The sequence below is a fragment of the Gambusia affinis genome, linkage group LG16 (genome assembly GCF_019740435.1).
Source record: "Gambusia affinis linkage group LG16, SWU_Gaff_1.0, whole genome shotgun sequence".
NCBI classification, from domain to species: Eukaryota; Metazoa; Chordata; class Actinopteri; order Cyprinodontiformes; family Poeciliidae; genus Gambusia; species Gambusia affinis.
In genome coordinates this window covers 22,716,444-22,738,306 of record NC_057883.1, presented here as the reverse complement: position 1 = coordinate 22,738,306, position 21,863 = coordinate 22,716,444, and the positions used below count along the sequence as shown (strand labels likewise).

The following is a 21,863-nucleotide window of genomic DNA, read 5'->3' as shown; positions in this document are numbered from 1 at the left end:
CCTGTTCGCCATTTTTTTTTTATTTTATGTTTTCCACTGAATACTTATTTAGGTCAGATTTGTTATGATTTTAGGTTTCTTTATTCATCTTCAAATTGGTGTTTACTCACCTCACTCTCGTCTCTCATGCCGTCTATGAGCTGCATCACTGCAGAGAAGTGGCGGCAGCGGAGGGAGTGATCGACGGCGTGGAAAGGAAGCAGTTTGTGCTGCCAGTGTCTCCATTCCCACAAAGACAGCTCTCTGGACGGTGGTTTGTCCCTGGACGTCTCCTCCTGTTTCACAAAAATAGGAATTATTTTCAAGCTACTTTATCTCTATTGTCAAACTTCTTGGACACATTTGGAAAGAAATACTATCTGTAAAGTTAGCACAGAGTTCAGAGATGCACCAGTCCTCTTAGTAATATGAGATCCAGTGCTGATAAAATTCTTTATGGGTTATCGGTGACGATGTGCCTGATCCATAAAGGCAGATCTATTCAGTCTAATTTTATGCTTTTGTGAGTTTCAGTTTCTTTATTATTTATTCTACGTTGGCTAATACTCCCAATTACTCTGACTGAACCAATTAAAGTTGTTTTTATATGTTTGACCAAACTTGTAAAGACATTGGTGTATTTAAATGAGCTGCACTGGTGTAGTTATCGAATAAATTATCATTTATCTCTGTTGCGCTTTAATCAATAAATCAATCAAACTTTATTTGTATAGCACATTTCAGCAGCAAGGCATTTCAAAGTGCTTTACATCAAATCAAACACTGCAACATAAAATCAACAATAAAAACACAACATTAAGTCAGATTCCGTCAATAAATTTGTAATTGATTACGTTTCAAATACAACTCTAAACAGGTGGGTTTTTAGTTGAGATTTAAAGGAAGTCAGTGTTTCAGCTGTTTTACAGTTTTCTGGAAGTTTAAGACAATTCAGCAGGTTTAGTATCGGATCAGTACTAAACCTCAGATATCCGTATTGGTATTAGAAATGAAAAAAGTGGAAAGAATGAAACCTGAGGTGTTGAGTCACTGGGAATGGACATGAAGTGGGACAGCTTCAGAGTTGGATGAGCCTCGTGTTCCTCCAGCCTCATGCTGGACGACCACACAGAATATTCTGCTCTGCTCAGAAAGCCGTCCGATGTGGGACTCTCCTGTCGAACTGCACACACACAAATTTCAGGAAGTCGCATTCAAAGAGCATCCGAGACATTCAGGGTGGAGTTTCCTGCCGTCGAGTCACTGACTCAGGTTCTGAGGGTGGATGAGTGAAGCCCGTCCCGCGGTGTTTGACCTCCGACCTCTGACGGACCTCCTGCTGCTCTCTCTGTGGTCAAAGTGGCCTGAGGTGATGTGTATTTTATGCAGCTGGGGGTTCACGCCCTCAGGCAGCATGCGGGGGCTGCTGGGATACATGCGGAACCCGTTTCTGCTGCCGGTGATGGACTTGTACACGCTGCGCATGTTGCTTTGACTCTGATTGTAGGTCTGAGGAAAACAACGACTGTCAACCTGCCATCACTTCACAAGCAAACCTGAATGAAGTCGGCCTCCCAACGATTTTCTAATTTAGCTAAATTCATGCCAAACGTTTGTACAGAAATTTCCTTTGTGCTGCTTTTGTTTTGAAGATATTAATAAATGTTTCCAGGCGTCATCAGAAGTCAACCAGCCAACCACCTCCTTCAAATCAGGTAAATATGGTGTTTGTGCAGCAAAAATTTTTGTTTGTGCCGCTATCAATTTAAAGATATTAATAAATGCTTCCAGAGGTCAGAGGTCAACCGGCCAACCCACCTTGTTAGAACCAAATAAATTTGGTGTCAAGCGTTTGTGCAAAGTTTATGCCACAATTGTTTTTGTTTGTGCTGCTTTTGTTTTGAAGATATTAATGAAAGTTCAAAGGTCAATCAGCTCCCCCACCTTATGACTTTTCATGACCTCTGAAAATGATATTAATAGCTTCAAAAAGAAACAAAAAACATTGCTGCACAAACGTAGCACAAACGTTTAACACCAATTTTGTTTGACTCAGGTAAAGTGGGGGATGGCTGTCCTTTGGATTTTTAAATTTTCATTAATATCTTCAAAACAAAAGCAGCACAAACAAAACACAAATATCCGACACCAGTTTGGTTAGATTTTAAGAACGTTGGGGAGGCTAACTTCCCTCAGGCCAGGTGCAAACTAAAGAAGCCGACCAGAGACGGAGGCCCACCCTCTCCTCCCGTCCCTCCGTCAGGATGACCACGATTCGTCCCTGTCGTTGGCGGCCGGTACGTCCCATTCGCTGCACCAGGCGGATGGGATTCTTCTGAGCGTCGAAGCACACGATGAGGTCCACCTCACCGATATCCAGCCCTTCTTCCCCCACACAGGTAGAAACCAGAGTGTTAAAGCCCCCCTGCCGGAACCTGTGGACCACCTGTCGCATAATTCACCGGGGATTTAATGTCCTGTCTCTGACGATAAATTAATGACAATATATCGCAACACAGACATGATCAATACCAAAGGATGATAGAATATTCACTAAACTCAATTTCCCACAACCAGGTAAGTAAGTTCAACTAACTCACTAGCAACAACCCTGATGAGTAACATGCGAAGGAGCAGTTTAATGTTTCCGCTTAAAAATAAACAACTACATGAAGTGAAAACTGTAACAGGAAATGTTGTGCCAGCATTTAATTCAATTTTTATGGCATCCATGCATTTATTTGAGCTTCAAAGTATAATTTTGACTAATAAGAGAAAATCCACCCCTGATTAAATCTTCTGCACAAAGGCTGATAAACTAATTGCTCAACAGCATCAACATAATTTACTGTCGACTCTTTGTCTCCTAAAGCTGCACAGATAAAAACAAGAAAACCAGTTTTGACCTCCAGTTGCTCCTTTTGGGTGAAGCCTTTGACGCCCTTCCCAGCAGAGGCTTGGCCCATAAAGGTCATGACCCTTATCAGTGGCGCGTGTCGGTTTAGCATGCTAGCGATCTCCTGGACGCTTTCACGAAAAGAGGAGAAGATCATCACACGTGTGCTTATTCCGCCTGGACCAGAAATAAGAAAACAGGACAGAAAATGTATGTGCCTGTTAGTGGAATAAACATGTCTAAGCTAGAAGAGTCATTCAGTTTATGAGTCACAGCTTTGTAGAGCTAAATAAAGGAGGTTACCATTTGTCTCTGCTGAGCTCTGAGCCCACACGTTAAAGTGCTGCAACACCACCTCCTCCAGTTTCTCCAGTTTGGGATGGCTGTAAATGAATGGACCTGGAAGAAGTTGTAAGAGACAAAAAACGGGTCAAAAATAGAAGCATGGTGTTTATTTTTCTTCCAGAGTGGAGGAAAGAACAGCAAATGTATTAGGCAAGTTTATTTGTGTATCACAACTCTGCAATAATTTCTGTAAATGCAAAATGTTTCCAACCTAATGACATAAAAAAATAGATCTAAAAGCTGTTACTGTTGCATTCAGTATCATTCTGTGGTGTCTATTCAATGTGATTCTATTAAAGAAAACAGCATTTGTTAAACATATTTTAAAAAACACAAGTTGGTTCTTTATCATTTTAGCCAAAGCAATTCTTTATGTGACGGTATTTGCGTTTGGGAGGCTAAAAAAATAAGTTAAAAAAAGTCTTGTAGTCACTTTAAGTTCATATCATCCATCCCTAAATATAAGTAATAAAAACTAAACTAAAACGAAGCTATAATTAACTAATAATTAATAAAAACTAGCAAGTGAAAAAAGTGGATTGGAGAGACCTAGATGAGATGTTGGAAGATTAAAGAGAAGGAAAATAATGAAACCTGAGATCACTGGGAATGGACAAAAAACTAATTATAACTAACTGAATTAAACAAACAAAACGTCAAAATGAAATAAAGCTAAACTGTAATAAAAATCCCTAAAGGATTATAACCCTGAGTCAAAATCCAGACATTAATCCAGTTTTCAATCCGTTGTAAAATTAAAGGAATTATTTGGATGCCCTTCATCCACGCTGAGCTTAAATCGTTTTACAGAAACTGAACAGTTTGAATGAAAAGTTTGTTATGAAAAAGTCTTAAGCTCTGAGATTGAATTAAGTGTAATGAGTGATCCATGTACCGTCTGGTGGCGTCAGGAACATCGTCTCCATCTCCTGGTACAGATCCATGAACGCCGGAGTCCTCTGTAACTCATTCTTAGCTCTGGACATTTCTGAGCAAAACAAAGCAGAACACAGACTCGCATTATACACAAACCAACAAAATCAAGCTGAAACGTGTGGAAAAATGTTCTTAGCATGACATAAAAAAAGGGAACAGACCTCTGGATCCGTCCATGATTCCCTGGAGGTAGAAGAAAAGCGACCGGAGGCCCATCTGGACCAGCAGCTCGTAGCCGTGGTACAGGCTGATGCAAAGGGCAAAGTCGCCCTCCAGCACTCCCTGGTGAGAACCCTGAAAGGAGCAACACGCCATGAATCAGCGAGGAAAACCCAGACCAGCTGGAGGATAATAATATCCTACATTATTATCAAATGCATTAGCAAAAATACAACAGTTTGACAAATCTAGTGAAGAACCTCATGTCAAAGGAAATATTTAAAAAAATACATGCTTCCAAAAACAGTGACACCTGATGTTCAAATAGAGTTTAATCAGTTAAATAAAAGTGGAATAAACTGAGAAATCTTTTTAAAAAAGTCCAGATTTGCAAACTGCATAATTAATGGTTGTCCTATCAGCAATTTCTGCCACCTGCACTGCAAAAACATAAAATATTACCAAGTATTTTCAGTCTAGTTGAAATGAGACTAAACTAACTTACAAGTAATTTCTCAGAAAGATATAAAAGTTTGTTTCCTTAATATTGATTTAAAAAGTACTTGTTCCCATGTTATAAGTGAAATAATCCCATTCAAACTAGCACTTTTTAAAATAAATATCAAGGATTATTGACCTAAAACAAGCTGTTATAACTCACATGATATTTGCACTAGAAACTAAACAAAAATACTTGGTAAAAATTTGTGTTTTTGCAGTTTGAGCTGTTGATAAAAAGTACTAGTCCAATTTCACTTTTAACAAAACATTTTCCTTTGTAACAAGTGAAATAATCTGCCAATGGAACTAGAACTTTTTATTCTATATTAAGGAATTATTGGCTTAAAACAAGATTCTATATATCTTGCATAAAAGAAGCTTTTAAGTTCCATTTTTTAAAGTGTACTGAGATATTTCCACTGGAAAGCAAACAAAAATACTTGTTAGGAATTTGTGTTTTTGCAGTGCAGTCAGACTATTTGGAAACCACGTATTAGTTTCTGATCTGTAACGTGACAAAATGTGGAAAATGCAGGAACACTTTTCTTCTTTGTTTCTTTTGAGCCGTGGGAATCATACAGATGATGCAGATGGCTAATTACAAGTTAACAGAAGTTGAAAACACAGAGGTTTCCAAAAGAGCGCATGCCTTGATGTGCGGCGGCGGGTTCTTGCGGAACTGATCCCTGGCGAGAATGAGCTGGTACTTGCTGAGCGTCCGCAGGTCCTGGTGGCCCATCACTCGGTTCTGGACCAAACGGGACATGAACTTTTCCAGAACCTTACAGGTGCAGGGAGAAAAAAAACAGTATAATTTAGTGATACTTACTGTAAAGAGAGGAAATAAATCAGCCCAACAGCAGCAGGATGCTCACTGAGAACAGGTTTGACACAATCGTCACCACTACTGCCACAAAGCAGACCTCCTGAGGGGTTTCATTCCTGATAAAAAGTAAAAGATGTTGAATTCTTTGTTCCTTTTTATCCTGTCCTCGTTTCCAGCTAATGGGAAATTTCACAAAGGCTTTTTATCCTCACAACTGCAGGTAATGACAGACGGAGACATTACGACTTCAATTCCGTCTGGGTGAAATTTCTGCTCTATAAATTGAATAGAACAAAAAAAAGAATGAAAGAAGTAGGTTATTCACTGAATTTATGTGTACAACAAATAATAAATCCGGTTTTGTAACACGTGAAAGGCAATTTGACTTCCTTTGTGGCCATTAAAGCATCACAATCTTTAATCAAACCATCGAATTAAAACTGTTGATTAAGCAGAGCCCAATTATTCCTGCTCTCATGAAACGCTTTCCCTCAAAATGTAAACGCATCCTTACATCTGTCCCACTTTCCTGAACAAAAGGTTGAATAATCTGAGCTACAGATTGAATGATAACCTGGAAACCTGCTGACATTTAAGAAAACACCAACAGCCAGTCCAGTTCATTTAATCAAGCAAACAGAGAGAGAACAGAGCATCTGGTTGGATCTGTGCTTCGTAACAACACTCAGTATCAGCTGTACTTTAAGAATTACCTAAAGGACGACAAAAAAAAGAAACATAGGAGCAGAAAATAAGAATAAAAAAAGTGTTTTTTTTTTAATCTTCAACTCCAGTTTTTGAGTTGCAATAAAACATATTTGTCGGATATCATTAAACAGCCAAAATCAACAACAAAACACTTATCCTTTCCAGCAGCCATTGTACAGTAGTAAAACCAGCTGACTGAACATGCTGGAGCTCTGCTTGGGTTGCTAGGTGACGGGTTGGGGTTGCTAGGTAACGGACAGGCTTCACTGGGGTTGCTATGTGAGGGGCTGATTAAGCTTGGCATTATATGTCATATTATTTTTGTTATTAAATCTCTGTGCAGAAACTAAAGACCTATATAATAAAAAAAACTAAATATAAAACATCCCTCTCTGTTTTAACGTACAAATATAACCTTTGGAAATATAAAATGAAGTTTTCCAATAATAACTTCATTTATTAAAACTTTCCTATTTGAAACAACCTGACAGAAATAAGGATTTATCTTTTTGTTGAATCATGAATAAACCACGATTATTTTTTGGGAAACATTTCAGAGCCACGAAGATTCAAGAAATTGTGATAAAATGCTTCAAGAGGAAAATACTGTTTGAAAGTTTTTTTTATCTATTATGTATTACGTCTGTATTTTATTGATCTTCAATCAGTTGGGAGCAGTTTGGAGTAACTAAAATATGTTTTGTTCTGGAAATCAGTTCATATTATCGTCATAGAATAACAATGTGAAGCCACGGATACATTGACTCGGCACATTTTATAATTTAATAAAATTAATCATACTCATTCCTCCAGCTACATTTACATTTCTCTTCCCAGAAATGTTGGGAATTTCAAACAAACACAGATTTAACCAACATGCAGTAATTTATCCAATAATTTAAGCCCAAACAGTGACTTATTTCCATATTCCTAGCAGAAAACGGCTCCACTGCTTTCCACAGTCGGCTGGCAGGCAGGTGGAGCTCAGTGTGGAAATGCGTACACAAAACGGTCAAGTCCAGATTATGAGATTACACAGATTACTGAGGTAACCATTTTTGCCTGTACTGGTTGGAACAACAGGGAAAGTTCAGAAGGGAAAATTGCAAGTTGTTTTATACTGTAAATACAATTTTTAGCTAATTTCTTAAGTGTTGGTCTTTTGTTTCTTCAACTGCTGTAAATAATTTATGCTAAAGTCAAAGTAAGAGAGTTTGATTTTATCAATGTGGCACATTAATACAAACAAGAGGGTTTTTTATGAGTGGAGACATTAACTATTCATTTATTTATAAGATTAAGTGTTTAGGAGCAAAAAGCAGTCAAGCACACAGTTACCAGCTATTAAAATCAAACAGAAGACGTCCAGTCTGAGCATGCTCAGTGTGAACTTGCTGCAGCCTGACCTAAGCTGACATGCATCTCCACACCAGGATGGACTTAAAGTGTCGGCCAATTAGGTTTGTTGGAAATTCCAACATTCATCTAATTAATGTTGCTGAGCACTGCTAGTCAGCAGGCTGAAAGAAAGCTGTTCTTGTCAACAAGCTGCTAAAACATTGATAAATAGTTATCTCTGCATTTATTTAACTTCTTAAAGTTAAATAATTTGAACATCTTTTCACATAGATGTAATTTGGTGGTATATAGCTAATAAAAACGGCTTTGAATTAATTTATGTATATATTTTTTTATTTATATTGTTATCTAGAGTGTTGAGGGCCACATAAAAAGCTATGGCGAACCAGATTTGGCCCCCTCGCCTTAAGTTTGACACATGTGAACTAAGTAGTATCAACTTATCAGAGCATAAAAGCAAAAATAAATCACAAAGAAAGACACAGCTGATATTAACCACAGATACAATATAGATAGAAGTGAAGCTGAATGAATTTCTAAAATGAGTTAATCTTATTCAACTTTTATGTGTGTATTAATCTGTAAAGACTGTTGAGAAAAGTGAAAAAGAATAATATTTTGTGTGATAAGAATAAGAAAACTCCAGCTAACCTTGTTTATTCTTTGTTTTCTTTATACTTTTTTTTAAACAGGGGAATAAAGGAAAAGACAAAAAGTAAGAGTATATATTCACTATATTAATGCAATGCTTTATTTACAAACATTTTATGTAAATATTGTTTCAGTAAAGCAACGGACTGAGGAGAAAAGTGAACAGGTATAACAACCTGTGTTTTTATTCTTTATTTTTTATATACACTCTCTTTTTTTTTTTTTACTGGGGAATAAAGGAAGAGACCAGAAGTAAGAATAAAAGTAAAAACAAAACCACAAAAAAGAGTGAGTTTATATAACCACAGTTACAATAAAAATAGAAATCAAAGCTTGCATTTCTTAAAAAAATGACTTAAAATATATGTGTGTTAAAAAATTTAACATATTTATGAGTTGGATGATAATATCATTGTAAATATGGGCAGAGATGATAATTTATGAACTGCTTTAATTATATTGTTGTTATCCAAACTTTTCATGTAGATACTGTTGCTGTAGAGCAGTGAGGGCCCAGCCTGCTCTGATTGGAGTATACAGGGCCATGCAGTGAGCCTGCGAGGTCCCACCTCCTCGTGGAGGATTGTTAGTGTGCATATCAGTCTCAGTGTGGACTCACGCAGACACTCCCCGCCCCAGAACATAGTGGATTATATAATGTCCTCACTACGTGCATGTTGAAGGGTACAACATGGTGGTTAGCTGTTGCAGCGGCGACACAGATCAGAGAAAATCCTGTCTAGACTATCCCCTAGTGCTCATTTTCAGTGCGGTTCATAATAATCCTCTGTTTTTCAAACATATTTTATCTTAAAATAAGTAAACATACTCTTCAATTCAATGCAAATTAACTTATTTACCGTCATAAATACCTCCAAAAGAGTCATGAAATTATTAGAGGCTTTATAAAACACAAATAATGTCACATAATGTTTCTTCTTACATATAAACATGTGGTTTAAGGATGAAATAGGAAGTGTGTGAAGTACTGGATGTACTCAGACGGACACAGGAGTCAGAGGCGCTTAAGACCTCGGACAGCTCGGAGGGGCGGGGACTGTGAGAGCCCGCAGCGTCACGTGATCCCGCGGCCCGCCTTCATAAACATCACAGACGCCTCAGCTCCGGAGCGTCACGCTCCTCTGCACGGGAGACGGTGGCGGCTGCTCGGCTCGGTTTTGGTTTTTTAGGTATTTGTTTTTTAAGTGTCACCAGCTAAGGAACATGTTTTATTCACGTAGGATGTAAATCAGGGACTGAAAATATGGCTGAGAGCGTCGGATATAGTTTAGGAGCGCCTAATTTGTTGACTAGAAAGTACCGGTTGTTCTAATCTGGACGACGCGAACACGAAGTAAAAAGAAAAACAACTGTTTCTTTGACTAAAACAAAACAAAAAATTGACAGATTCGGCTTGTTTTAGCTGTCATTCGAGGTCTGTTTCTCTCAGTAGAGGGTTAATACTCCTGAAATGGACCGAGGAGGCTGTCAGATGAGCGGCGGCGGCGGAGGAGGCGGCGGTAACGACGCCATCCACCAACACGGGATGATCACCCTGGAGGACCTGGAGTCCTTCTCCGAGGACCAGCTGTCAGATTCGGGCAACGGCAGCTTGGAAGAGGAGGGAGAAACCATGGAGGCAGAGGACGGTTCAGAACGACTGCTACGTTACTGGCAGGAAGTGGCGAGAGGCCACCAAGTCGAAGTTTCTCCAGGTAAAAATCCACAAAAACTCCGGCTTACACAGCTAACTCTGACTAATACATGGTTTTAAGTGACCTCACCTCTCCAGTACCCTTTATTTTTGGAGTATAAACTTTAATTTGGGTGTCAGATAAGTTAAAAAGGCCAGGATGAACTTTAGAAAACAAACCGTCTCAGGTCTTTCCACAGCACAGAGTGACCTAGTTTCCTGACAAACCAGTTCCAGACAGGACAGTCCCAGCGCTTCAGGCAACCATGTGTCTCAGCTACATAGTTTTAACTACTGAATGCAATAATTACACTCGGGATTATAATTAAACGGTTTTCTTCACGCAAAGGGTTAGTGTGGCTAAAAAGAAACATTTGTAGAATAGTTTTCCAAAGTTTTGACTCACAAATCAACAAAGTAAACAAGAACTTCTAATGGAAAATTACTATTTATGCTATAAATGTACAACAAACTTGGCTTGGGTTGAAATTCTCACAATATAGCAGCGTGGTATTTACACATAAACATATAAAATATGTATTTTTGTATAAAATTGATCAAATCAAAGATCTGAATAACACGTTAATTATTTTGTTTTTAGTGTGCAGTTATTGCAACCAGATGATCGGCATTGTGCAGCAATAGGTGTGGGAGGGAAGGACAGCTGAGGACACGTCTGTCTCCGTCCTCATTAAATGCACAAGAAAAAATTTGCGGTTTTGAAACCGTAACTTTTTAAAACCTTGGTGCAGCTATGATACCAGTCCATGTTTATGACTAATCAGTATTACAAATTGATACAAAATACATAATGCTGTGCTTACACACCCATTTCATACTAACACTTCTTCTGTTTGGTGTTATTTAAAAACCACTTCATACCCGTATAGTTTAACTATTGTATAGTTTGGTTTTCATAAAGGTAAATTGTGCTCACATCTCACATCAGTTGATTTTTGATATTCAGGCTTTTGCCTTGTGAAGCCAGGAAATAACAATAGTCTTAACTGCTAATCACTGATTAGACATGCAGAATGAAACAATGAACCTATTGAAACTTGCTAGACTTTACCATTTTAATTCCTGCTTTAATTATAAAATACTGTTTTTAAAACAAACGTTTGCTAAGCCTTTGCAGTTTAGCTTAGTTTTTCTGTAAGTGAATGTTTAGGGGATACAGACGACATGTTTCCGAGACTCCACCCTAAATTTAAATGGGAGTTTTACATTTCTTGTTTACCGTTATCTCACTTTACAAATGGAGACATTCTGAGAGGCATATTTCCAAGTAAGACAAGGATTTTCCCAGAATGTTTGTAACAGATTCATTGGTTGTAAAAAGAAAGGAATTGGCTCTACGTATTTTAGTATTTCCACCATAACAAAAAAATATAGCACAATAGAAATTCAGAAAGAGGAGGCTGTCTTTAAAAGGCAGTCAGTTCTTTGGTGTGTTTTTTTTTAAGGAGAAGAGTTAGATCGCCTTGAAAAATAAATAAAACAAACATTATGGTTGTAAAAATGTTTATGCGTCTGTCAGTTTATTTTTCTCAAAGTAGCTTGTATTTTTGAACTAGTGGCCAGAATCATGATAAAATTAAGGTCACTATAAGGCAGGAAGACTAATGTGTGGGACTGATATTGAGGGCTAAACCACTGACTGACTGGCCGCAATTTTTCCCTGTATGTAATTAGTAATTAACATTTTAATATTTTTAATTGCCATCTGACAACAGCAGCTATTACAACTGATCATTAAAGCACTGGAAACTATTTATTCAGCAATTATCTATTGCAAAAACAATCGTCCAAGTCTAGGATTTGCTTTTACATGCATGTTTTCTCTCATAACTAAAGTTGTAATTCAACAACTTCTCTAATAAATTTGTGGGTGTAGTCCAGATTTTTTTTGGGTAACTTCCTGTTTACTGGTTCAGCTAACAGCTGCTTTGTAGCAACACAAATTCAGAAAGAGGAGGCTGCCTTCAAAAGGCAGTCAGCTCTTTGGTGTTTTTTTTTGTTTTTTTTTAAGGAGAAGAGTTAGATCTCCTTGAAAAATGTAGATGTTTGATTTCACATTTTAAAGCAAGCTGCTACACAGAAAATATCTCTCCACATGATGCAGTTATTTTACCAACTTTTGGCTGCTGTTAAACATTTACAAATTCTAAAATTGGAGTTATGTGTCACAATTTCCTTCTTTAGCCACCATTGAGAACATTAAAAATTAAACAGCTGATTTCCGATGTCTTTACAAGTTTAAAAGCGAACCTTAGCTCTGGTCAGTTAGCCCTCTGGTCGCTAACATGAGGGCACAATTTAAGCCTTGTATGCACATAAAAAATATATATATTTCTGTGATATTGAGTAAAAAGTAATATTATACACACAGGATCGGTTTCAGAAAAGCTTTCATCCACATAAGCCAGCACAAATCCACCGCTGAGTGTTGTCTTAAACAGCCAAACCTGTAGGGGGCAGAGCAGCGCAAAGCTAAAACCTGCGTCAGCCAATCAGATCGCATCAAAACAACAATGACTTCCTGTCAAGAATTAAACATGTAGGGTGTGCTGTGGTGGCGTAGGAGGTAGCACCACCCACGTTTGGAGGCCTTGAGTCCTCGATGCGGCTGTCGCGGGTTTGATTCCTGGACCCGTCAACATTTACTGCATGTCTTCCCCCTTTCCTGTCAGCCAACTTTCAAATAAGGGACACTAGAGCCCACAAAAGACCCCCTGGAGGGGAGAAAAAATAATTTAAAAAATAATTTAAGTTAAAAAAACTTCATATTTTTTAACTTAAATATGAAGTTAAAAAAACATAAGACGATGTCGATTGGGAGTCATGTGAAAGGAAGTAGGTGGATAGATTGGCGCATTATTTGTAGTAGTCTGGAATGCAACAAATGTACACATGCAAACATTTTCTCAAATCTCCAATTTGGTCTGAGTTTTCATAAGAATTTTTAATAATATTAAACCAAGTTTCTGTGTGGATAAAAGGCCAAAGTGCATAAAAATGTATTTGTTGTATTAATATATGTGAGGACTGAAGCTTTACACAAACCACACACATGGCGCCCACTCTTGCTTTACTAACCTGTCTGTAAATGCAGTTAGTGAGCCCACTGGGTCCCAGTAGAAGTGTCTGTAACATAATTCTTCCTTTACCCTCAGACCTTCATCATCAACCGAGAACAAAACCACTTGCAGGGATTTTCTAACTCGGAGAGGATCAGTGTCATAAAAGATGATGATGATGACAGAGTTAACAACGTCCAAATAAACGTCAAAATGGAGCCGGTTGTTTCCCATGAGAGTGAGTTCTGATACTGTATCGCACTGACATGACCACAGTGCTCCAAACCAAACAAAACAAAAAAACAAATAGATTTCTGCAGCAATGCAAAATAATTTAAATATAATTCACAACTAAATATTGCATCGTAGCAGCTCTTTGCATTCACTGACATGCAATTAACAGCAAAAATATAAAATCTTTCTAAATATGTCTAGTGTGGTTTGTAGTGCGAATATATTAATACCTTTTAAATGAAACAAACATAACTCATAAGTCACTTTTCAACAAGATGAAGGAACTTCTTTTAAGTTAATAGTTTCTTAATATTAATGAAAATGTACTTATTCCATTGGCAGATTATTTCACTGATCCGTTTCTGAAACAAAAATTATGACACCATTAAACATGCTAATGGCAGTGAAGGTGTCACGTCTTTTTTTTCTTAAATCAGCCGGGACAAAGGAAGCTGATCAGAGTGAATGAGAAGAAAATCTGTTACAGGCTGCACATTACTTGCACCTTCCCTACATATACAGCTAGCAACTTTAAACTCCTGTGGCGAAACCTGAATGTTAAAATTTATGTCATAAGACATTTTAGGAAGGAAGTTGAATAAGTAAACATACATCACATTCAAATTTAGTAAAAAAAAAAAAAATTTTTTTTTAAATTGAAATCCATGATATTTTCTGTCACTTCATGTAAAGCCAAAGCCTGTTGCAATAACTAGTAAACCAGTAAATCAATTACTGTAAACCAGTAAATCAATCATTTGACTTTTTAATTGCATAAAAAAGTCAAATGAGCTCAATCATTTCCTATTGAAGGATTTACTGTTTTTCTCTTAAAAGCTGAATGACAAAGTCTTCCATCTGGTGCTTTGGTCTCAACACAGTTTTGAGACTTACAGAAACTTCAACATTAATTTTGTTGTTTTGTTTATTTATGTATTTTGTATATGCCAGTTCCAGTGATAAATGTTAATTAGAATTTAAAGTGTATTTATATTTGAGGATTTATTCTTGCATTATTATGCCATTACTTCAGAATGGTCTGAAAACAACAACATCAGTGTTTATCGCAATAACATCTGGGACATTTCATCTTCCGGTAAAATTTATTATCGTGACAGAGCCTAGTAAAACCTACAACTAAATAAAGTATATTTCAGTTTGTGATCGGACGATGGAAAAATATGGAAAAGTACAAGCAGTACGAATACTTAATCAGATAAAACAATATTTTAAAATGGACACACATCAGTTCTCAGTTGATGACTTTCTACAGCAGTAAGTTTGCTGTCGAATCATTGATCCTCTAAACACGACGGGTCACTTTGACCCAGATGCCCTTCACGGCATTAACCGACAAAACCCGATTAAACTACGACTGAAAAAAATGGAGGCAGGTTTAAACTTGGTTCAGTTAGAATCGGACGCTGACTTGTGCTGCTAATGCCGGTGTGTTCCTGTTCCTGGCATTGGGCCGGGTCGGCTCTAATGAATGTTACTCCCAGCAGCGTCCTGGCAGGCGCTCGGCCCTCCTGGCAGAACTTCACTCTAACCGCAAACACCGCCAGCCAAGAAGCTGCAGGGGGCGAAGGCATTGCACGCAGATTACAAACAGGAGGACCACATGTGCTGCGCTGGACGCAAAAAATAAAACACTGAGAATTAGTTCATGGATTAAACTGAATGTAATTGACCAGGTCTGAATGCTTCATATAGGACTTCAAATTGATCAATTTCTGTTTTGTCTGCTCAACAGAAATGGCAGAACCAATTCAGCAGCTAAGTAGCGACAACCAAGGACGTAGTCAAAGAGAGCACGTCCCATTCACCCTCCTACTGCGAAAAGAGAAGGTATCCATCTTTTTTTAATCTTCTTTAATTATGTAACCCAGTCTTTTTATGCTGTCATTCTAGTAATTATGTTGGTGACCTAGTTTGAAGTACCTAAGCGTAATAGGAACAGGACCTAGAAAATTAGGGTTCAATCTTTGTAGACGTTTGAGGATTTTACTTGTAAGTGCCCAAGCCTTTTTGTGACCGGGAGCAGATGCACACTTGGGGGCCCCCCAGACCAACATGTCAACACCAGATGCTTTATTGTTCCTAAGCTGCTATAAAGCTAATATCATTAGCATACTACTTTTGCTGTTGTGGCTATTGATTTTAACGTTACAAAAGTAACAAACTAAACAATTAACAATTATTTGGATTTTAAAATTAAGTGTGTCATATTATTTTATGACATATTTGAACATAACATCAGCAGACAAACACTGAATTTATAGTAAAAAGTTAAGTTTGACATATTTTTTCCCCAAACGTGGCACTATAACTATAAAAATAACAGAGTTTTTCCAGGTGTAGTAGCATTTAGTTTGTATTATTCAATGTTATTAAAAAATTATCATGCTATCTTTTTTTCTTATTATTTGTCGTGATGAATAAAATTATTGTTGTCATAATAAATTCCAGTTACTGATGGAATTATAAACTGTACTGTTTGTTCAGTGAGAGTATCACTAAATTTGATAAGATTAAATGCAGTTACTGTGTGCAGTTTAGAGATGCAAATCCCACTTATTTATGTTACTGCAGTCGTAAAAGAAATGCATTACAAATGGGAATGTTTTTCAAGAGGAGTATTTTTGTTTGTTATACTGAAAAGAGAAGTAATATTGTCACTTTTATCATTACCAAATACCACAAATATATTGATAAAGCTTTAACTCCATATTGCCCCATCTATTTACATGCAAGTCAATGTAGCTATTAAAGTAATAATGGAAAGAAAATATGAATTTTACTGGAATTGTAGTTTAAGTATAATAAAGCGAATATTAAACATTTTTGTTTATTTTATTTCATATTCATAACATGCACACATTTACACTCAGGACATAAAAATGCTCCGCCCCAGTCAGGTGCAGACATTTTGAGTCACCCAAGCTCTTTAAACTCCTTAGGGAAGTGTATAAATAAAAAAGGGCTAATTGGTTTAACTTGAATTAATTAGTTCATTAGAACTTGGCTGGAAACTCCGGTTGAACAAAGGCCAAGCGTGGCAAACTATTCTTAGACGGTTTTTTAAAACCGTCGTAATGTGGCAGCAACAAATCCTGGGTTAGTCAAACAGCCAATTAGTTTCAAGACAAAGTGAATTTTAAGTCAATTAAATTGAAGCAATATACAGAGGAATCCCAATCACTTAGAATAACATTAAAAAGTTGTGTATTTCTGCAATAAAAAGCTTTTATTTCTGTTAATTTTACTGGATGTATTAAAAAAACTAATTAAATAGGAGATTTTAAAAATAAACAAATGTAATAAATCACAGACAAGACTTCTGCTTTGACAAATATTCAGCCAACAGCTGATGGTACACTCCCACTGTATCCAAGTATTTTAATGGGAAGTTGAGTGGAAGGAAAAAGTGCTCCACCCCAGTCACACTGATAAATCTAGAAAATGAGCTACACCTATTGAATTGTGTATAAAGATAGCATCAAGAGCGTTTTACTTGGGCTTGAGTAAATGATCAAGTGTAAAATCTGAGTTTAACTTTTTGACGACATTCTAATTTACTGAGATGCAGCTGCACATTAAGCCAGTAACCGAGTGCATATAGGTTCTCAAAGTAAAGAAATATATCAATAATAACAAATAAAACATTAAAATGTTGAAATTTTTTGCATGTTACATTTAATTTTATTTGTAAAATATTTGCTTGGATCTTGTTTACATTCCTGCTTTTTCCTTCTCAGTGTGGGGAGCAGCTCTATGAGAAACGGCACTACGAAAAGGGCCACTGGGCTTGCATAGCTATGCATGAGGACACATACGAGCAGAGCATCTGCTACGGTTTCATGAGAATAATGAGATACATCTGTCAGCAGAACTCTTTAGGTGAGTCCAAAAGCATCACTGCATCTGACTTGGAAAGGATTTTTCATTATTTATTGCGATGCACAAGATGACAGATATGAGCGTATTTAACTTTCTAATAACCAATCAGAGTGGATCATGGAAATAAAAGCGCCTTGTTCCAATGTCTGACTGATTTAGGAGACTACCTTGGTATGACGTTGCCCATCGTGACAATAGTGCGGACAGATGAGAACCACTCAGTTATCTCCCAGGATGTCACTGTGGCGTACTACCTTCCTATTGAGCATCAGGCCCAGCCGCCACAACCGAACGATAACGAGATCGTCATCGAAGTCTGGCCAGCCGCTACAGTATACACAAGGTTAGTAGAGAATAGAAGCTGCAGATTTCAGCAAGTCAAATTTAAGGCCTTTTTTAAATGCCATCTGCAATTAAGGCTGAAAAACTATATGTAGGGGATGCATAGGGTTAAAAGTAGGCAATAAAAGTGAGCAATTGGCAAAAAACAAACAAATATTTGTGCTTAAGGATTGCGACAGTTGCTTGCCCTCTTCCAGCTAACCAACCAATGACATTAAGCATGTGAAATTGTTAGCTCGTACACATAGCTGGGCTATCAATGCAACACAAGACAGTTGAGAAATGTTAAACTTTCGTCACCATAATATGCCGTGTGTTGGCGGTAAGTTTTGTCTGTCGCCATCATTCGTCACTCTATGGTAATAATTTGGGTTTGTTATATGTTCTTGCTAGCTAGAATAGCTTGCTATCTTGATATTACTAGAATAGCTATTGTTGCAGTAGCTACTGCTAATTAAGCTAGTTACCAATATATTGGTTGCTAGAATATAATCTAGCTTGCTAGCCAGACTAGCAGGTAATATTCTAAATTTGCAGCTACCGGTACCAGTAGTCTAATCCGCCTCTAAACACAGAATGCCGTGAAGATGTTGACACACGACTCAAACTTTTGTAGGGCTGCAACTAATAATTTTTCAGTGATCGATAAATCAATTTTTCTGACGATTAATCGGATAAAAAAATCAGATTAAATATCTAATTTGATTTTCTCATTGCACCAACAACATTCCTAAAGTGAATTTGTACCAGATTAGCCAAAACTGCCACTTGAGGAGATGTGGGGAAAATATATTTACAGGCAAAGAAAGTTTTTCACCTTGAATATAAACTTTTGTAGATATCTGGCTTAATCACGTCTTATTTTCTCAGCCAAGAGGCTTTTTTTTTGTTTGTTTAGCAATTAATCGATTACTAATTTAGTTGACTATTATTACAATAATTGATTGATCGTTTCAGATATAAATGTTCGCCTGGCAGAAAAGTTCAGCAAAGAGTGAGATTAAACAGTCCTGTCACAACAAAATGTGAGATTCATGATTACAATATTTAAGGTCAACTTACGTTACTTTATTAAATTTAAGACCCTTTTAAGGCCTTAATTTCCAATACGTGAATGTAAGACTTTTTAAGGATGTGCCGACAGCCTGAAAATAAAAATAAAACCCCGAGATGTTTTCTTTGTCCTTCCACCAGGGGGTTTACTGGTCCCACCAACGAAGTGACCATCATCAACCAGATCAACACCATGGCTGAGCTGCTGGACTCCCCTGGCGTGTGCGTCAACGACTCGTTCATGGTGGCCGGCTACACCAACCCGGCTCACAGCAACCGTCAGAATGAAATCTGGTTCCTGGAGCGACGCTGACCGGACAGAACCATCCTACCTGTGACCCTCGACCTCATGAACTCTTGACACTGCCCCAGCTAGCTCAGCTACAGCCTCAGGTTCCAGACCGTTTTAAGTCACCATCCTTCCCCTGAAACAACCACCAGCCTAGCATACTTCAAAACCGGGAGGTTTTGAGTTAAAAACTACAAAAAAAGAAAAAAATCTTTCCCTTTCCTTCGTTTTAGATCGATCTTTATTTCTCCTGATCTTAACCACTGCCATACACCCATTAACACAAACCAATGCTAAACGAAGCAGTTTGTTCTCCTTCTAGCTGGATGTGCCCTCTTTGGTAAAGTGTGATAGTTTCATCTGTTAGCGCTTTGTGACCCACTGAGGTTAGGTCAGTCAATCCACAGGAAGCAGCTCCCAGTGGACGCACAGTTTGTTGTGTAGCCATAACAACATTCAGCCATGTTGAGGACGCCGTTGTTCCTCTGGAATAAAATAAAACACATCTCACAGGTGAACGGGATGCTGACCACACTGCATACTTTCCCTCAGCAGCAAGTGCAATATTCCTTAGATGACTTAAAAGAAACAAGGTGGTTTCTGTAGGTTGGGGAGCGTGAAGCAAGTTCAAGGCCCTGATCAGATCAGATCCAGGAGACTTTATCCGGACCGAAGCTAGTGGCCTAAGCTGTATTTAAGCTAAGCTCAGAAAGAAGGTGACATGTTTGTAAATGAATGTAGAGCTCCAGTGCATCACACTTCAACAAACCAAATGCCAACAGATCTATCTGCTAAATGACAATCAAAACCAGCACCAGATTCTGTACAGCGTGTTTCAGCTAGTGATCCAAGATTAATGCATTCCTCTGGCTCCAAGACTTGTTTACACACAAACTCAAGTATTTCTAAGTACCTGTTGTCTATTTCTGCTGGTCACTCTGTGTCGGTGTTAGAGTTCGCTAGTGCATCGCAAACACTACTGCTGCTAAATAGATGATTAAGCCACAGAAATCCTGAGTATATTTGCTGTAATTAGAAAAGCTGATTTTAATGTTTTTAATCTGATGTTTCTGATGTTCTGTCTCCGATAAAAGAAAGCGTTTCTGTTTCTGCAGGGTGTCGAAATCAAACTGGATGTAGACCTGATAAATGATCACTGTGTGACGGTTTTTCTCCAGAATGAGGTTGTCTAAAGCTGTGTTTCTATTGAACTGTGTTTCCCCCAGAAAACGTGTTAGGGAAGTTTTCTGGGCCAGCAGCTAAAAAGTGTTTAAAATTGGCAGGAACTTTGAAAATATCATTAACGCCTAAAACACCAACTATAAAGCCTCTAAAAAAATACAATTAAATTAAATTAAAAATATTTTTTTGTACTTCAGCTGTTTCATCCTAATATATTATAAATAAGCATCTTTATTAGGGGCAAATACAGCCTGGTGAACCCCCAGGCTTATAACACACTCGGGGAAACTATGATATTGTTACACAATTTGACATTTCCAAAATAAATTTGCATATTGGAAACATGCCAATTTAAAAAAAAAACAAAAAAAAAAAAACTTTTGGTGCTAGAATGATGTGGTATTTTGGCCAAATAGAAATTGGTTTATGTCACAAAAGTGCAATGGAAACATATATTTTTTTGCATTTCACAACCAGATGTCGCTACTGGCATAAACCATGAAGAGGAAGAAGTTGGTGGATGATGCCGTGAAATGTTTTTTAATTACTTGTGTATGATTTTATCTTCATTTCTTATTTAATAGAAACACTGCAATTGCAAAATTGTGTTTTATCAACATTAGTGGAAACGCAGGTATTGAAATGCTGCTGGAAACTGTTTCTGAGAAAGAAAAAAAAAGATTCAGGACTAAGTCTGCTCGTTTAATAACAGGTAGCTGTACGATATCAGAAAAACATGACGGTATTATTGTGGAATATTTCAGTGATGCTACCCTCTTTAATCACAACTCGCCCTGAGCTTCAACTCTAAAAGCTGCTGTGTATTAAATGGAGGCATTAAAGACATAATGTTCATCCAACTGGCAAAACACATTATGGTCTAATAAAATGCATCAAAAGTTGTGCAAAAGTGACATTTTATATGAGTGTGGAGCTGAGACTGCAGAGCACCTACATCCAAAGAATTCATTTAAATCAAATGATAGTAGCATTAATGTGCATAAAAGCCATTGAATATACAGATTTCACCCTCCTTTGAGGGTTTAGACATTGCTTTGTTTTTATGCTTCTTTATTCTTTAGTGTTTTGCAACGAGGTGATAATATGTACTGTGAAAGTTCAAGTGCAACAAATGAGTGCTACTGTGTTCTGTCTGTTCAATAAAATGTGCTGGTGTCCCGTCTTTTGACATGTGCAATCTTATCATCTGACCGCTACCTCCGTACGACGCAGGTTTGCTCCAGGATTTAGTCGTAGTGTTAAATATAAACAGTTTGTGAATTTAAATAAGGAGTTTAACTATGAACCGCATGCACAAACTGCACATAATCACGCTGATTAACACAGGATAGACAAAATGAATGTGTGTGATTCTCATCACACACATTCATTGGTTTGATTTTATCAAACCGATAAGCTGCTTTGTTTTTATTAGATCAAACACAGAAAACAATCAAAACCTGCTTTAAAATGAAACATCAAATATCAAGACGGTTGGCAAAAAAGCAATATCTCTCCAAGAAAGGACTGACATGGTCATTTTTTTCCTACTTTCCAACCTTTCAGACTCAAACATGAAGGAAAGGTGAATGCTAACACAGGTATTAAGCAGTCGCTGAGGCTTCCCAAGGGACAATTTTCCCTAAAGCACTGTGATAAATAAGGACTAGGATCAAAATGTTGTCCAATAATCAAGGAGCAAATTAGATATAAATTATGTTTTTCCACTA

General features: G+C 37.4%; 2 protein-coding genes across 6 annotated transcripts in view; one reads left to right on the top strand and one right to left on the bottom strand.

Annotated features, from left to right (window-relative positions):
• Positions 1-21,863, bottom strand: part of fancm (FA complementation group M) — a 43,958-nt gene that overhangs the window by 17,387 nt on the left and 4,708 nt on the right. For all 4 annotated transcript variants that reach the window (XM_044142081.1, XM_044142079.1, XM_044142077.1 and 1 more), the window contains 9 exons: positions 5,466-5,597; positions 4,318-4,450; positions 4,116-4,208; positions 3,179-3,274; positions 2,886-3,052; positions 2,219-2,425; positions 1,248-1,488; positions 1,014-1,162; positions 111-275 (listed from right to left, as the gene is read on the bottom strand). In XM_044142081.1, coding sequence (XP_043998016.1) covers positions 111-275; positions 1,014-1,162; positions 1,248-1,488; positions 2,219-2,425; positions 2,886-3,052; positions 3,179-3,274; positions 4,116-4,208; positions 4,318-4,450; positions 5,466-5,597 — 1,383 coding nt within the window. The remainder of the gene's footprint in view (positions 1-110; positions 276-1,013; positions 1,163-1,247; positions 1,489-2,218; positions 2,426-2,885; positions 3,053-3,178; positions 3,275-4,115; positions 4,209-4,317; positions 4,451-5,465; positions 5,598-21,863) is intronic.
• soul3 (heme-binding protein soul3) lies at positions 9,462-21,316 on the top strand. Of its 2 annotated transcripts, none has more exons than XM_044142088.1 (6): positions 9,462-9,550; positions 9,811-10,075; positions 15,121-15,215; positions 17,126-17,267; positions 17,427-17,610; positions 18,804-21,316. In XM_044142088.1, the coding sequence occupies exons 2-6, from the start codon at positions 9,832-9,834 to the stop codon at positions 18,973-18,975; spliced, it is 837 nt and encodes a 278-aa protein (XP_043998023.1). In that variant the 5' UTR covers positions 9,462-9,550; positions 9,811-9,831; the 3' UTR covers positions 18,976-21,316. The 2 variants fall into 2 exon arrangements, with proteins under 2 accessions (XP_043998023.1, XP_043998022.1); XM_044142087.1 differs by having other exon boundaries at positions 9,474-9,714.

Excerpts from the sequence above, each read along its gene's own strand:
- soul3 (XM_044142088.1), top strand. The coding sequence starts at position 9,832 with ATGGACCGAGGAGGCTGTCAGATGAGCGGCGGCGGCGGAGGAGGCGGC. Across the intron at positions 15,216-17,125 it reads TCCTACTGCGAAAAGAGAAG|TGTGGGGAGCAGCTCTATGA; the intron begins GTATCCATCTTT and ends TTTCCTTCTCAG. Across the intron at positions 17,611-18,803 it reads GCCGCTACAGTATACACAAG|GGGGTTTACTGGTCCCACCA; the intron begins GTTAGTAGAGAA and ends TCCTTCCACCAG.